The sequence below is a fragment of the Mirounga angustirostris genome, unplaced genomic scaffold (genome assembly GCF_029215605.1).
Source record: "Mirounga angustirostris isolate CCGP_5_RB_7025 unplaced genomic scaffold, mMirAng1.0.hap1 SCAF_6, whole genome shotgun sequence".
Taxonomy (NCBI): domain Eukaryota; kingdom Metazoa; phylum Chordata; class Mammalia; order Carnivora; family Phocidae; genus Mirounga; species Mirounga angustirostris.
In genome coordinates, this window is record NW_026991714.1 from 45047874 (window position 1) to 45065285 (window position 17412).

General features: G+C 45.7%; 1 protein-coding gene across 1 annotated transcript in view; it reads right to left on the bottom strand.

The window, feature by feature from the left end:
• Window positions 1-957: 957 nt before the first annotated feature.
• Window positions 958-17412, bottom strand: part of NIBAN1 (niban apoptosis regulator 1) — a 155066-nt gene continuing 138611 nt past the window's right edge. Inside the window, exons 10-14 of the mRNA XM_045877330.3 lie at window positions 16108-16269; window positions 14452-14562; window positions 11861-11968; window positions 7108-7219; window positions 958-5468 (exon numbers count right to left, since the gene is read on the bottom strand). Of these exons, the coding sequence (XP_045733286.1) occupies window positions 4324-5468; window positions 7108-7219; window positions 11861-11968; window positions 14452-14562; window positions 16108-16269 (1638 nt within the window). The 3' untranslated portion in view covers window positions 958-4323. The remainder of the gene's footprint in view (window positions 5469-7107; window positions 7220-11860; window positions 11969-14451; window positions 14563-16107; window positions 16270-17412) is intronic.

Genomic DNA, 17412 nt, shown 5'->3' on the forward strand with positions numbered 1-17412 from the left:
GTTCAAGCAGGAGTAGCTCCAAGCAGCGCTGACAGAAGAGCTTTATGTAGCTGACTCCTCCCAAAACGTCCATTAGTTCCACCCAAACCACACCAAATAAACATATAATCTAAGAAAAAACTATGCAGAAGACATTTCAAATCAATGTAATCTCCAACTGGAATTGGAACCCCCAATTCCAATCTGATCCTTGGCCCTAAATAAAAGTTCTGGAGGAGCCACTCTGAGAATGATTCTTGCATATTGGGAGTTTGATATGAAAGGAGAGGGAGTGGTAAAGTCTTTGCCACACCCAGTGTCCCCATCCCTGCTAGACTTACTTCTCCAATGTTTCGTCCTTTCCTGGATGAGCTGTTGGCTTAGGTAGAGTTTAAACTGTTATAGACAAGTTTTATGCCAAACAAGCCAGCAAATACCCATTCTGGGCCCTCCCTTGCCATGTCTACCATGAGAATTTGAGTTTGGTGATGTCAGGGACCATATCCACCCTATTCACCTCTGCTTCTCCAGTATCCCCTAGAGTGCCTGCATATAATAGATACACAATCATTATTTTTTGGATGAATGAATTCATGGAGGAATGAGCAACTGTAGATATTGGTGAGTAAATATTGTTTTGTTTGTGGTCATAGAAAGAAGGAATGTTTTGCTTAATGTTACCCATCGAAGATAAACTTGTTTGAAAAGCAGTTCAATTACGTCAAGAGTAATTGCCCGTTATTATAGACGTATTCCAATTCCTAGAGAAATAAGCAGAATTTTCAAAGCATAATTACATCTGACATTAAGTGACTTCTCTGTGGACTCCCTTCTGACAACAGAAAATTTAAAGTTCCATAATGCAGCAACAGTGACTCACCTTTCCATCTGAGGGCTGTTCCTCCCAGCTCAAGTATGATGTTTGCTTAAAAGATGAAACCACTCCCATTCTAAATAAATATGACATTTGGACAACTCTTCAAGGATGAACATTTTATTGGAATATAGGCACTTGGGAGAGTAAATATGTGGTTACAAAGTGCTTTAAGTCTATCTGCTTTATATAGTGGCCAGAAAAACCCATCCACCGTGTAGATTTTTTTCTTAAAGTTCCAGACTTCAGAAGGCAAGTCCCCAAACCCGCTTACTTAAAGTATGAAGACACATGTAGCCAACTTTTTTACCTAGTGAACCTGTACTGATTTAGTCAGTGATGTCCTTCCCTTCCCCAGATTAAAATTGCTATGGAGCATATAGCATTTAGCACTTTTGATAAAGAGTGAAAATCACTCATCTGGCAGAACTGTGAAACCCTTGGAAATCATGGACTCCAGTCTGGAGGGTTACAAGACCAGACTCGAGAATCTTTGCAATAAAATGTAGAAGATCAGGCCCAGAGACCTGAAGTTCTTCACACAGCCTCTTTATAAAAGCTTTTGGACAGATTGGAATCTTATCCTTGTGGTTTCCAAAAGACTTTTTTTTTTGAAAACAGAGTTTTCTCTGCATGATTCAAGGTACCACTGTCTCCACTCTAAGCTGCAAAGGGAAAAAAAATGACAAGCTAATTTTTTTCAAGGCAAATATTCTCTTTGTGAAAGGTCAATAGTAACATAACTCGTTTAAAGTCATGGAATTTTTCCCAAAAACCACGTCCTGAGGTTTTATGCATTTCTAATGGATTTGCCTGGAGGAGAGATTCCCCAGAGCAGCCTGCAGAAGCTTTGCATGCTGCTCATTTAAATTACAATAACCTTGTTCTAACCTGGAAACCACTGAAGCAACACAGACAAGTCTATTAAAAACAAGACAAGCTCATAGTAATATGAAGTTACTCCATTCAACATGTTAAAATGAATAAGGAATATCTTTAATGAACTTTAGTTTCCTGTTCCATCTTCAAATGGAACAATCATCCCGCTTAGTCTAGTGAACTTGTCTTTTGTGAAATATGTACAGAAAAATTCTTTGTGTTCTCAAGTATGTCCTACCATGTAGTGCCCAGTACCCTCTGGCCTACAAGATGGGTAAAGGGAGGGCACTGATAGTCATCCATCCAATGCAGATGTACTTTCTTTTAGGGTTGGAAAAATTTCTTAATTTTCCAAGGGGTCCAAGAAGCCCTGAGGTGAGCAAAGGAAGGAAGCTGGGAAGCTCCAGCATGGGTTCGAGCAGGGCTGGGACCTCCTTGCTCGCTGACATTCTCCTGCAGAGAAGGGCATCCTTGGTGGGTCTGGGCACTACTCCTTGGGCTCCTTGCCTTACTGGGCAGTGCATCTGACCATCTGCTGTCTGCCTCTTGGACTTTGGACTTGACCTAAGGGAAGCCTCCCCAAGGGCAGAAAGCCCAATTAAAAACGTCTCCCTGCCTGACAGCAAGCCCCAAATAGCCCCAGCACAGCAGCGTGGCGGGTATTCAGGTCTCACAGGTCTTGAGCTGCTCGACACCTGCCAGTTTTTGTGCAAGGCACTAGGGATACGAAAGTGACTTGAGAAGGCAGAGAGCCATTATTCCAGGCTGTGTATCTCTAACAGGAAGCACACATGATTAATAAACCCCCGTTTCTGTTCTTGAAGAAAGAGGCCCCAGAAGAGATGGGAAATAAACACCATTTCAATACTCTGTGCTTAATGCAAGGATATGAGTGAGCACCGGGTACTGCAATGACCGGCAAGGAGTAGCCTCTACGTTCTTCTAAGGAGACCCTTCATAGATGTAAAGATCTAAACACTCTAAGAGAAATTAAAATGATTGAATATGAGACTATAGTGATACTGCTTAGTATTCATTCTTTATCACCTAGAAATTCTTCATGGGGAGTTGGACAGAGAAAGATTTTAATTCCTGCTGAAAGAGTTAAACTGTGGGACAAATTCTCTAAACAACTGATATAAACTTGCTGATGACGATCAAAACAAGATTTTAGGACAGTATGTTGGGATCTAATATTAAAATTTGTGGAAGGAAATGTCAAGAGGTACTACCTGGGACTGAAACTTTTAGGAAACGATATGGTATTTTCTGGAAGGATAATAGAACACAGCTTTTTAATCTGCGGCAAGTAAGTCCTTTAACATCAACATTTCTAGGTCACGGTCCATTGAGAAGACGTATCTGTGTCTATTTCCATAAAGCGTAAGTTCCAGGAGAGAGGAACAGAGTCTTTTTCACTATAGTATCTCTAGCATCTGGGACATCATAGGGACTCAGTTAACTTGCTGAATGACCAAACAAATGATTTCCACTTTTGGTGACATCTTTGGAACTTGACTGGAACTTGATGATGTACATCTTGGCTTTTCATTTCCTTTCTTTTCTTTCCCATTTATTCACTTTATTCCCCTTCTGGAAATGAACCAGGACTGTTTCAATGGATAGACAGAAAGTTGTCATGGTTTGAAAATTGGCATATTTCTTCCTTTAAATTCCCATGGATCTTTTAATTTATGTCAGACAAAGCACCTTATCTTTTCTTCTTCTTTTTTGTTTTGTTGCTGTTGTTACTCTACCTAGCACAGCACGTGGCATAGAGCAGCTATTCCAATAATGCTTGTTTAACCTGTAGTCTTTTCTGCTCGACAATTAGCTAAGGCCCCTCTGCACAGCCTAAGGCTAATTTGGAATGCTTTCAGGCTTAAACGTGCCAAGGAAATTTTCTTGCCTCATCTGAATGTCCCCAAAAGGTGATTAATTAATAAGAATAAACATGATTAATTAACAAGAAATTGATAGCATAATTAGTAACAGGCTCAGACAGCCCCACAGACCACAACCTTCCTCCATTTGTGCTCAGCTTCCCCTGGGCTCTTTCAGGGGCTGCAGGGCTGCCCACAGCAGGGTGACCAGTGTTCCCCACCGACCCTTCCCTGCAGTCCTACTGTGGAGGAATGCTGAGTCCTTCAGAGACAATGAAGTTGCTCTAGTGGATGGTGAAGCTGGATTTACAGTATACATTTGCATTCTTACCAAAAAGTAAAGAGCCTTGAAGTACATGAGAGGAAAACACACAGTGTATTGGAAACTGGGCCCCTACTGTTTTCTTCATCTTCGCTGGAACACCACCGCCTCCCTTCAACATCCTCAGCTGCCTCTCACCCCAAACACTTCCTATTAAAATGCTAAAGCAGTAATTCACGGTAGAACAGTTCAATTCCACAAAGGTCTGCCTCAGTGAGCATGCCCTGTGTGAATTTCCTCTGGTTTCATTACACACATTAAGGAAGTACTTAATTTTTTTTTTTTTTTTTTTTGGTAACAACTTGTGTGCAACCCCTAAGCATACCCATAACTATTAACCTTTGGCTGAGTTTGTGCAAAGAAATACTTATGCCCAATTGTCCCTTTCACTCTTCTGAGGGCTGCCCTGGGGTACTCTCCCCCACATCTTGTGAACCTAGCAGATCGAAGTCTGGAGCATTCTCCACTACCCACTGGCACTCATGGACACCAGCTGCCTTAATCTCCTCTGTATCCATGCTAGCAGTGGCCTGGGCCATGCTGCTGGTCCCTCCCAGGCCTTCTTCCACAGAACCCTGGCTCTCACTGGGGCAGGTGTGGTGAGCACTGGAAATGCAATCTTCTTGTGGCCTGGCCTCACCCTCCACCATGGCTGCAGCCCCTCCTCCTTCCTGGGCATCCAGTCTGGAAACCCCCCCTGTGAGCTCCCTCTTAGTGGGCTCCCCAGCCTCTGCTTGCTGCTCTAGGGGGCCAGGGCTGCTGGCACCCTGGGTGAGCCCTTCACAGGCCTGCTGATCCCCCAGCAATACCCCCAACTCCACCCTGCCAGCCTCCGCCTGCACCTCCGGCGGGGAAAAATGGGCCTCCCTCTCACTGATTTCACTGCCTTCACAGCTGTCTTGACTGGAGGCCGCTTCTTGATCGGCCTCTGTGTCGATTTGGGTTGTTTCCTCTAATTTTTCAATTTCTTGGGGACCAAGGGTCTCTTCATTTGAATCTTTCTCAATCTCGAGGGTGGCCGATTCCATGGGCACTTCAATGGTCACCGTCAACAAATTTCTGAGCTCCAGTAAGGAGCCCGAGGCAGAGCTGGCTTCTGGCTTTTCGTGGCTGGGTTCTCCGTCCTCAGGAGCCCCTCCAAACTCCAGCTCTGACGAGGGTGTGCCCAGGGCTCCTGCCGTGTTCTCTGCCGTCACGAGACCCACAACTGGGCCATCCATGCCTGAAGGAATCACCTCTCCGGTCCCGTCTGGGGGACGGGTAGGGGCAGGGGAAGACGGGCTTTCTCCTTTGGCCAACAGACTAGGGACCCCAGGCTGCTTCTTTTCCCCTGACTCCTGGAATACTTCGTTACTCAGAGCCTCGCTCTCTGAAACTCCTGGCAGAATGGCCGAGGCCCTCCTGGCAGGGCTGGCCTGGTTTGACCCTGCAGGGGTTTTTAGATCAGTTAAGCTGGACACACTTTCACTGGGCAAGGCCATGTTGTCTTCAAATAAGTTGTGTTTCTTCAGGAGAGCGGCTTCCTTTATCACTGACAGAGACCAGAAAACAGAACATGACATTGATTCTCGGCCCCGGCCACCCTGGATTTTCCCATGTTATCCAGAAGCCAAACTCCCTTCCCAGCTTTTCTGGCTACCCAAATCTCTCAATGTCAAATTCCAGCTGATAGCCACCCTCTTCCCAGTCTCCTTCCCTCATGACCAAAGCCCACACACTCGTCTTCAGCACTGGACCTCTGTCATGTTCATTCATTCATTCATTCATTCATTCATTCCTTCATTCATTCCTTCATTCATTCCTTCACTCATTCATGGATGCAGACTGGGCATCCACTATGGGACAGGCTCTGAGAGTCCAAAGATTGGCTTTCAAGGAGCTCGCAACCTAGAATAGTAACATCTGTTATCACCGATAGAGGCCCTGCTGCAGGGGCAGGCCTGTCATTTCTCTGCTTCCTCTCATAGTCCAGTCCTGAATGTGTATTGGGTACTCAGTACTGAGGATGCAGAGAGCCCTGTTGACCTGTAGCGTCTAGAATGAAGACCTACGTGCATCCAGCTCAGTCTTAGAGGCCTTGAGAGGACTCAAAACAACAATAACAACGATAGCAGCTGACATTTTTGACCACAGGCCTCCACTAGAGCTATGCAGGCTGTCTAGTGCCCAACGGTATCTTATCCAAGGGGGCGCCACTCACATCAGAGACAGCATAGATTTATGTGTTTGGCAGAATTTTCCAGCAACGAGCAGTAGAGCATCCTACTCTGATAAAAATCAGTATATCACGGTAATTTTTTTGACAGAGAGCTGCCTGGTGCCTGGAGAAAGGGAGCCTTTTCCTAACTGGTGGAAAGGTGCCACGAGGGAATGGTGTGGGCTTGAGGGGGGGCCCTTCCTGTCAGACACTGTGCTGACATCTTTACATTTCTCATCTCGTTGGATTAGCTACTGGGGCTTGTGCTTGGCTCGTTTCCTTTGTGGGGGGTTTCTGGTGATACTAACACTTTACCCGTGGAGACCAGACACAGGCCTACGGTTCTGGGGAATGGCCCTGTCCAGCCGATTTCTATCAAGGCTGTCCTGCCCACGGTCCCATCACAAGCAAGGGGCCTAACTCCACAGGACAGTGGGTGCTGGAGTCCCAACAAGATTCACAGAGTACGGTGTCGGCGCCCTGGGTCTGCTTCTGCCAGCGGACAGGACATGAGGAATGTGCCGAGGAGGCAGCTGGTAACCCCTGTTCCGGAATCACCTCCTCCTGCCTCAGGGAGGGGTCAGAAGTCTGTGGCTAAAAACAGCTGTTCTCCTTTGTTCTGTCTGGGGCAGCTGGAGGGAGACAGATGTTCATGAGCCAGTCTAGCCTTAATCTCCCTAAACCTCGGTTTTCTGTGAAAAATGAAGCTTGAAATTTCTGTCTCCTGGAGTTCTTATTTGTAATTCAAAGAAATAATATCCAAGGGGCCAGTACAGTGTGTGCCAGATCATGATTCTCAGTCAAGGTTAGTATCCCTCTCTCTCCTCTCTTCTCTGTCTCCCCAACAAATCGGTAGCGGTTTCCTCTTCCCCTTTCATTCCTGTTGAGAAACCTAGCGGGCCTCCCTGGGTCCCCTTGAGGGGTCCTCCCCCGTATCTGCTGTTCCCTCCAGTACCAAGGAAATCTTCCTCACCTTTCAGAGTTTCATCAAGGAGGCTCTGATGTAAAATCTCCTCGTAGACATTTTCCACATGAATCATATTGGTGTGATCTGCAAAAATGAACTGCTCATATTTCTGGAGCTCCTGGACAGTGAGAGATAGGGAGACGGAGGACAAGGCATGAGATGCCAGTTTGTAGAGAAGGTACAGGGAGCATGACTTGCACTCATGATCCCCTCCTTGGACAGCCACCGAGGCACGATGTGTACTTCAGGGGTGTAGACAACACAGATTTTAATCATCTCAAGGCCCTGTCTGCGGGTCTGTGGGTCTCAAGGCCCTCCTTTTTTTCCATCACAACCAAAATGTTCCCTTCTTCCCTTTTTTCCCCCTTTAAACTCCAACAGTACTTTACCAAGGTATAAGTCACACACAGTAAAATGTACACATCTCACAATGTGTACATCACACATTTACACACAGTGAAATGTACACATCTCACAATGTGTACATCTCAGTGGTTTTAAATATATAACTATACCCATGGAACCACAACCCAGATCAAGATAGAGAATATTTCCGACACCCTGTGCCTTTTTCCAGTCTACACCACCAACGAGAGATAAGCACTACTCTGATATCTGTCACAACAGATTTGTTTTCCTAATTTTTTTTTTTTTTGAGAGAGAGAACACATGTGGTGGGGGGAGGAACAGAGGGGGAGGGGAGAGAGAATCTTTTTTTTTTTTTAAAGATTATTTATTTATTTGAGACAGAGAGAATGAGAGAGAGAGAGAGAGCACATGAGAGGGGGGAGGGTCAGAGGGAGAAGCAGGCTCCCTGCTGAGCAGAGAGCCCGATGCGGGACTCGATCCAGGGACTCCAGGATCATGACCTGAGCCGAAGGCAGTCGCTTAACCAACTGAGCCACCCAGGCGCCCAGGGGAGAGAGAATCTTAAGCAGGCTCCATGTCCAGCAGTGAGCCTGACACCGGGCTTGATCTCATGACCCTGAGATCAGGATCTGAGCCAAAGGCAGATGCTTAACCGACTGAGCCACCCGGGTGTCCCTAGTTTTTCTAATTTTTGAACTTTACACAAATTGAATCACATATTCTTGTGTGTTTGGCTTTAAGATTCATCCGTGTTGCCGCATATATCAGTAGCTCATTCCCTTTTATTGACAAAAGACATTCATTATATGGATAAACTAAAACTGCTTAGCTATCCTCCTATCAATGGTGTTGAGATTTGTTCATTTTTTAACTGTTATGAATATAACTGCTATAAACATTTCTGTGCATGATTTTTTTTTGGATTTAAGGACTCTTTTTTATCTTCAGTGTATACCTAGAAGTGAAATTGCTGGGTCCTGGACTAGATGTATGTTTAACTGTATTAGAAAGGGGCCCTTTCCGGGTATGGAGACTCTCTCGTCAAAGACTCTTCAGGAACATTCTCCTCTTTCCCTCCAACTGGCCCTGACAGTCATTGATTCCCTCTAAGACAACCAGACAGGATGCATAATCCTTTAACCCTTCCTGCTCTCTGAGGGTTTCCAGATGGCTTGAGGTCAGGATAGGGATCAAAATGTACCAAATCACATGCCAGTGATTAACTCAGTAATCCTTACAGCTAAGAGTGCTCAAAGGGCCCCAAGAGCAAGGGCTTTAGCAGTGGGATTTGATGCCTTTTGCCTGAAGGGACAGGATTTTCAGCAGGAGATCAGAAGCCACCACTGCAGGCAACTCAGTGCTAGTACTTGGGGGCCCAGGCCCAGATCACAGCAGGTCATAATGAGGTCCCTTTATACCCACCCAGAGCAAAGCTAAAGATTGGACAGACGTGAGCTTGCAGGACCCTGAGCAGGTCTGTGAGGCAGGACGGACACACAGATGAGAACTGTGTGGAAAGAGCACTGGCCAGGAGGCTGGACACTGCCCTGGATTCCCTGGGGGACCCGAGCCCGCCATGTAACGGCTCCATGCCTCTCTCTGCCTCTGCAAAGTGAGGGCCACAGGCTCAGGTCTGCAACACCCTTTCCTATCCCTAGGTGGTCTCCCACTCTTTATTTCCCTGGTTCCTGCCTCAGGACTGGGCGAAAACATGACTCTGGGGAGTCTTCCCTGACCCCATAAGCAGCGCTGGGCGCCCGGCTCGGAGCTCTGGTCCGTCCTCTTTCCCATAGGCTACAGCTGTGCTCATCCACTGCAGGCCCGGTACCTCTAGCCTACGAACTCCCGGATGGCAGGAATGCTGGCCTGGCACAGTGCCTGGATCATATCTGATACATAGTCAGGATGTGTTTGCCGAAGAAACAGTAGACCTTCGAAATTTCCAGCTAGGGGTGCCTGGGCGGCCTAGTCGGTTAAGCGTCTGACTCTTGGTTTTGGCTCAGGTCGTGATCTCAGGGTCGTGAGACTGAGTCCTGAGTCGGGCTCTGGGCTCAGTGCAGAGTCGGCTTGAGATTCTCTCTCTCTCTGCCTCTCCCCTCTGCTTGCAACTCTCTCTCTCTAAAATAAAAAAATCTTTAAAAAAATTTCAAACAGCTAAATAAGTTTGTGGAAAGGAACAATTTTCTAGGGATGTTTATACCACTGTGACATGTCCAGCTTTGTAACATAGGTCTTCTATATTGAACTGACTAAACTGTGACATATGTTTAATTCCTTGGAGCAATTTAATTGGAATCCCTAAGGGTGGGTCTTGGGGAATCAGAATTTTTTTTTTACAGCTCCCCAGGCAATTTCTTTTCTTTTTTTTTTTAATTCTCCAGGCAATTTCAATGGGCACCCTGGACTGAGTACCACAGATCTAAGAAGTTGTGATTAAAGAACCAAGGGAAACATAACGTTAGTAAAATAAAGAATCCTTCAGTTGAGCAGATAATCCCTTAATTTATCCGTTCTGTACATCCAGATTTTAAGAAATCTCTTGACACTGAAATCATATCCTTCATTACTGAAAACTTGGGGTCTCAGTTTCTTTAGAAACCAATCTTTCTTGATTCAAAAATCCCAAGAGCATTTTATAGATTGGGTACAACTCTGCTGATGTGTGGAAAAAGGGAACTGACGATGGGGCGCCTGGGTGGCTCAGTCGTTAAGCGTCTGCCTTCGGCTCAGGTCATGATCCCGGAGTCCTGGGATCGAGCCCCACGTCGGGTTCCCTGCTCAGCGGGAAGCCTGCTTCTCTCTCTCCCACTCCCCCTGCTGGGTGTTCTCTCTCTCACTGTCTTGTTCTCTATCAAATAAATAAATAAAATCTTAAAAAAAAAAAAAAAGGGAACAGACAAGAAAGGGGGACTTTTCTTTGCCCTTCTCTTCTTCTGGGAGGAAGTGGCTTGGAGGCCCCTAAATTGCCTCTGGGATTGAAAACACCCTAAGTAGAATGTCTGTGTGCAGACGCATCCAGAGGTAGACAAAGTCTTCCTTTGGGCGGCTAAACTTTTCCATCCGCACATGGCGGAAGGACAATCATATAGACAGATTCTTTATTCCTGTGGCTTGATCAAACTCCCAGAAATAAAGGCCAGGTACTAGATATGCCAAGACTCTAAAGAAAAAAGCATTTATAGAATATAAAAATAACCAAAGAAATTTCTGTAGTAAAATAACTTATGCCAAGGATTTTAATGTTCCAATTCTTGGAGACCCTCTACGCTGCCCAAAAGTCCTTTTGAAATTCTAATAAGCTCTTTATGATTTGCTCCAATAGGGAGAAGGCACTGAAAATGTCCAGGCTCATAGATCATTTCTGAAATGTAGAAATAGTAATAGCAGTCGTATATATTATTCACTGAGTGCACACCTTGTTATCAGCAAATATGAGCTGAGTTCAAACTCTGGCGGTTACCAGCTCTGTGACTTTGGGCCCATTACTTAATCCTCAAGTTTCCCCATTTGTACAATGAGGATGTAAATAATACTTCCTCCTCGAGTTGTCATGAGAATTATTGAGATAATCCATGCAAAGTGTGTTTAACATAGTGTCTAACACATGGTCAACACTCATCAAATATTAATAATTTAGTCTCCTCTATCTTAAGAAAGGCACTGCAAGATATATCATTTCCATTTTCTAGAAGATGGAATCTAGGTCAAGAAAGAGGAAAAGTGACTTGTCCAAGGCCCCAGAGCCAATACATGGAGGAGCCAGGACTTGAACCCAGGTCTTGGACCTGCCTCCATAAGTGGCTCACCCATGGCTCTGCTCTGCAGACCAAGTCACACCTTCATAATCATGACTGTCACTGGTAGCAGCTTTAAATGGTTTCTGTTTCATTGACTTCACAAAACAAACATTAAAAGAAAAAAATATCCTTCTGTAATCGGGTGACTTACGGTCTTTCCCTGGATGTAGTGGTCAAGTTTCAGAGGACAGATGGTACCCATGAGTTATACTATGACGAGGAGCACTTGGTGTCCTCAGATGCTCTATGACAACCCTTAGTTTGGCTCAAAGTCAGATCATCACCTTTGAGATTCTGTCTAGTCCAAAGGTTGGCAAATCTGGCAGCTGCTTACTTTTGTAAATAAAGTTTTATTGGGACATAGAAGCACCCATTGTTAATGTATGCTCTTGCACTTAGCAGAGCTGAGAAGTTGCAACAAAAACAGTACGACCCACGAAGGCCTAAAATCTTTACTATCTGACCATTTGCAGAAAAAGTTTGCCGACCCCTCCCTGGTCTAGTCTACTGATTGCAAGCACATTGTAGCAAAAGAACTTGCTTGAACTTCACAGCAATAAAAGCAGGCTCTCTGGAGTAACCCATCCTCTTACGGGTTTGCACGTGGATGCCAATGCCTTCTGCACGGTGGGAAGTGTGATTTGAACCAGTGCCTCTTGAAATATCCTCTTCCGGATGGTGCTGCTATCATAATCATATTGCTGTCAATACAGAGATAGAAACATGTGCTAAATAGCAACATTGCAATCTGTTAACTTTTGCTTAAACAAAAACTCAGTCACTCACTTGTCTCGCTTTCCCCCCTATTTCTGAGGACATTTACGGTGTTTCCAAGGTCTCAAAGATCTTGCTATGCAATTCTCTCATACTTTGGGTGGAGGGTATGGCTATTAATGACCCATCTTACCCTCCCCTTTTACAGATAGGGAAACTGAGGCAAGATCAAAACAGTAACTTCTGGGGGCACCTGGGTGGCTCAGTCGTTAAGTGTCTGCCTTCAGCTCGGGTCATGATCCCAGGGTCCTGGGATCGAGCCCCACATCGGGCTCCTTGCTCAGCGGGAGGCCTGCTTCTCCCCCTCCCACTCCCCCTGCTTGTGTTCCCTCTCTCGCTGTGTCTCTCTCTGTCAAATAAATAAAATCTTTAAAAACAAAACAAAACAAAAAAACAGTAACTTCTGCATTATAAAGAAGCTGGGGACAGAAATGGGGGGTGAGTTTGTATGTCATCACTCCTGTCCTGGGTGGGTCCATAGGAGCCAAGATCATCTACTTCCTTCACTTTATATCCGAGAAGCAGGATGAGTGGACTATAATGATTTCCACAAAGGAAGGGAGGGTCTGGCTCATAGCTACCTTAACACTGTGGCATATTAACCGAAGAAGTTTAGTATCCAGACCAAGAAAGATGTTGATTCACTTTTCTGCATGGAATATTCAAACCTAGAGACTCGAGTTTGGTTTTAGACAACCCTTTAAGAGGATCGCCGATGCTCTGGAACACAATCACAGGCATGTGAGCAGAACGGTCAGGCCAAACAAAGAATGGTTCATGAGGTGAAGGCATTTCTACTGAAGATGATAACTTTGGGCAAGATTATGGCTCTATTCAAACAACCAAAGGCTACTGTGTGGAAAAAGGACATGAACAGAGAGAAGAGAACTAGAATCACCAACAGTGTCAACTTTGGCTTCACATTAGGAAGCATGTTCTTGCAGTAAAAAGTGTCCAGAGAAGAAATGGATTGTCCAGGGAGGTCCTAAGTGTCCTGACACTGGATGTGATACTGACATCGATACTATCTTTTCTTCCCAATTGCAAGTTCATTATTACTTGTGTTCCCATAATAAATACTGCTTTTATTATTCTTTTATTTTTTAAAAGATTTTATTTATTTGTTTGTCAGAGAGAGAGAGAGCGAGCACAAGCAGGGGGAGTGGCAGGCAGAAGGAGAAGCAGGTTCCCTGCATAGCAAGGAGCCCGATGCGGGACTCAATCCGAGAACCCTGGGATGATGACCTGAGCCGAAGGCAAATGCTTAACCAACTGAGCCACACGGGTGTCCCATAAATATTGCTTTTAATCTCAGTGATTTGGTTGCCATTGTTTCCTACTGCTGTGAGGTATTAAGATTAGGTCTAAAATTCAGGGACCACCTCCTAGGCTCTGTGGAACTTTAATCTTCTGCTCCAAGGCACTGTTTAGGGGAATAGGTAGTAAGAAATTAGTGGACTAAATTTAAGAATTGTTTTAGCTCTAGGCTCACCATTGAGTAGCCTGTTGAGCTTAAGTAAGTCATGTTAGCTCTTAGTGAGTCAGTTTCCTCATCTCTATAATGGAGACATATTCTAATTATCTCACGAGTCCTTGTGAAGATCAAACAAAACAGGGGAGGTTAAAAACAAAACAGCTTTAAAAATAGACCATATATGTGCAAGCTGCTATTATTAAAATCATTTTGATAAATACTTAAGCAGTAAGCACATTAAAAACAATTTCAGGGGCGCCTGAGTGGCTCAGTCATTTGGGCGTCTGCCTTCGGCTCAGGTCATGGTCTCAGGGTCCTGGGTTCAAGCCCCACATTTGGCTCCCTGCTCAGCGGGGAGTCGGCTTCTCCCTCTCCCTCTGCCCACGACTCGTGCTTTCTCTCTCTCTCTCAAATAAAGTCTTAAAAAAAAAAATTTCATATGGCAGGTGTCTTTTTTTTTTTTTTAGAGTATTTCTTTTGCCAGGAGATTTTGATTTTTCTAAAAAATGCTGGCTAATTTAAATGGGTTTTACTATATTGCATACTCTTTGAAGAAGGAAACTGTGCCTTGCCTATTTTTACATTTTGTGTAATATCTATCACAACGCTTTGCTTAGCGTGGACAGTCAAGTGCAATTGCTATGAATGCCAATAAATATCAAGTGCAATTGCTCTATCAAGGACAGGTCACTTCGAGCTGACAGACAAGAATCCCGAGGACATGTGGTCCCTAGAGTTGCCACTAGATGGCAGAATAGGCACGAGAGTCACGCTGGAGGCCTAGTAGCGCGGTAGTCATTGCTACTTCAGGCGGGGAAAGGGAGCAGGATTACAAACAGGGAGGGTGAAGGACAGAATTTGGTATTTTCCACTTAACAAAAGAAGCAGGGGGTCATACTTGTTTTACGCTTCCCACAAATGAGAGAAAGGTTTTACCTTTAAGACTCGGAGCTTAACCTTCTCGATGGCGACTGCAGTTTTGGAGGCCTCTCCTTGGAGGTGTGGGGAAAGCAACTGCTCGAAAGTGAATACTGCATTCTCCATTAGCTAGAAACCAAAAGCAACACAGAACAGCGCCTGGTCAGAGGCCGGGGTCTCTACCCTGGAGCAGGGAGGGGATGACCATCAGAGTCCCCCCCAGGCACTACTCTGGGGCCACCCAGGGCAACAGGTCCTCAGCCCCCTACCTGGGTTATGAAATAGAAGGCACCTGGCCACAGTGGGATCAGTAAGAGTCTGGGAATAACACACACTCACACACCTATGTATGTATGCATATGCGTATTTTTTCCCTCCTCTCTTCCTTTTATGCTCTGAGCTGCAAAACCCCTGGAGGCCATGGGATTGAGAATACCACCCTCTCCTGTGGTCAGCCCCTTCCTCTGGTCTCTGGTTCCTGCAGCCCCGGCTTGACAAAGGGAGGTGGGAGGCTTCTCCAGTTATTTCTTGGCGGCTTTAATCGTGCACTGCCGCTTTTGGGGGATGCAAACCAGTCCAGCACACCTCTCTGCACTTAGCCTACCCCCTCACTTCTCTTCCTTGCTCTGCCAGGCTGGAAGGGAGGCAGGGTTGGGGCTTGGTGGGCACAGCGGCTGATGTGCTCATGGGTTAGGAAACGGAAATGACTGCGATTTCTTATTCTCTGCACTCATACCTGTATCAGTTTCACCAGGGTTCAGTATTACCAAAAAGGGACTTCTGTTAAACTGTTGCCCAATTTTGTTCCCCCAGTCCGTCTTTAATCCTTCACAACTCAGAGGTTAGATAATAAGGTGTATCACTTAATCCGCCCTATAACTTATAAGGAACAAACGTTCCTTTCTTCCCCAAGCCTCTGATCCCAAAGCATGAACACATAGCTTTGTCCAGCACTCTCAACACGATAGTGACCTAATCTAAGCATCTGTCTCTGAAGGGGGGCCTGGCACAGTGCCCGGTCCCTGAGTGGCCCTGAACACTCCTGAACACCCCTGAACACCCCTGAAATAGAACTGTGCTCTTTTGGCTTCAGTGATCACACCCTTCTTCATTTAGAAAGCACTATAGTAAGGAAAGAATTTGTGCTTGTTCCTGGAGAAAAAGTTTCTTGTGTGGGGGAAAAAAGGGAACCTATCAAGTAGACCCAAGAGATCCAAATATGAAGCCATGATTGATTGATTGATTTACTCTTAACCGGGTTAGGGAATTAACGTAAGCAGGTAGTTCTCTGTTCTAGCTTCATATTAGAAGTAGTGGGAAGGCGAGTGGGGGAAAATTCCTGCGAGTGGGGCCTAGACGTCAGCATTTCTCAAAAGCTCCCCAGATGATTCTCATGTGCAGCCAAGGTTAAAAGCGCTGGTTTGGCAAATCAAGTAATTATCAGTTAATGCTACCTGATTTCCCTGAAAATTTTTTTTTTCTTTCTGATGTTCATTAACATGGAAGAAAGATGAAGCCAGCTGGAACGACCAAGGACGTCCTCAACTCAACATGATGATGACTGCGAAGGGCCCCACTGCCCAGAGCTGCACCAGCACCCCAGCCTCGCTGGCCAGCCCTTGTTTCTCTGCTGTCTCCATCCTCACCCCCCACGGAGGCCCCTGCCGCTCCCACCTCCTGCATGTCGTTCTGTGTCCTCTGGACCACCAGATCCACGTGGGGGAATCGGAAGCGGCTCTTGAGATCCTGCAAACGCTCCTGAAGCAGGTTGACTTTACTGTAACAAGGTTCCATCTTCATGGAATCCAGTGGAAGATTCATGAGCCGGTCTAGATGCTGCATTTTGGTGAAGGGAAACGTTAAATACCTTCAGACTCAGGAGCAGGATTACACACATATTCCGTATTACGTAAATTCTAAATGATCAAACGTACGTTAGTAGAGTGAATCACTTCTCAAATCACTGCATCTGTGACATTTCAACTGTCTTACTTGCCTCCTTCAGGGGTCCCTGGGGCAGCTCTATCGCTAGGGCAGAGACTGGTAGAGGAACCCCCTGGATGATGGGAGGACCCAGGAAAGCATTTGAAGGGGCTACAATCTTAGTTCTTGATGGACTTGGGGCTCCGACTTGCAGAGCTCAAGAACTAGGTAGGCAGGCTTTTTGGCATCTGGAATTGCTGCTGGGCCCCCGGGACCTCCAAAGCCTCCTTTAATGGGGTCAGGATGCCCCTGAACCCCAGGACTCTGGGAATGAGGCCAGAATCTCCACAGTTCTCTGAGGCTCTGTCAGGGCTCACGGGGGCTTCCTCCACCGTAGGTTCTCTATGGGGCTAGTAGGTGGGGAGGTGGGTGGTAGGAAGAGGCCTGGCCTGGGAGAGGCATCCAGATAAAAAACTGGGATTCCTCCTCCTCTGGTTTGCACGAGCAATGAAGCCACAGGGCTTCCAACAAGAGGGCAGCAATGGGCCTCCTCTGCTAAAGACGTCAGGTTTTACCAACACACGCTCACATCGTGAGTGTTGTTCCCAACAGAATGCCTTCTATTTTCCAAGATGATTTTCAAATAATTTTAAAAATTGAATACCAGACATCTAGAAGAAACAGGTGGGTGGGCAGCGAAAGAGAAGATAGACAGGTGCTAAAAATGGACGCCCAGGGAGAACTGGGGAGTAACACAGGGTGAGTGTGAATCACAAAGGCTGTGCTGTCCGATTTTCAAGTCACAGAAAAGGGACAAAGCTCAAGTTCTAGGTGTCTCTAAATAGGAATTCTTAAAGGGCCCGTTCTCATTGTGTTTGTAAAGAGAACACATCACTCTCCTTGAGAAGTGAGTTGTGGGGAGCCGCACCGAGGTAGAATTAATGATCAAACGCACAAGGTCAAACTTGTCCCTCCTCACACAATATGAAATGTATCTGTTTTAAAGAAATAACAATCAAGCAGACAAGAGAGGAAAAATGGGCTGCTGCTTTGCTC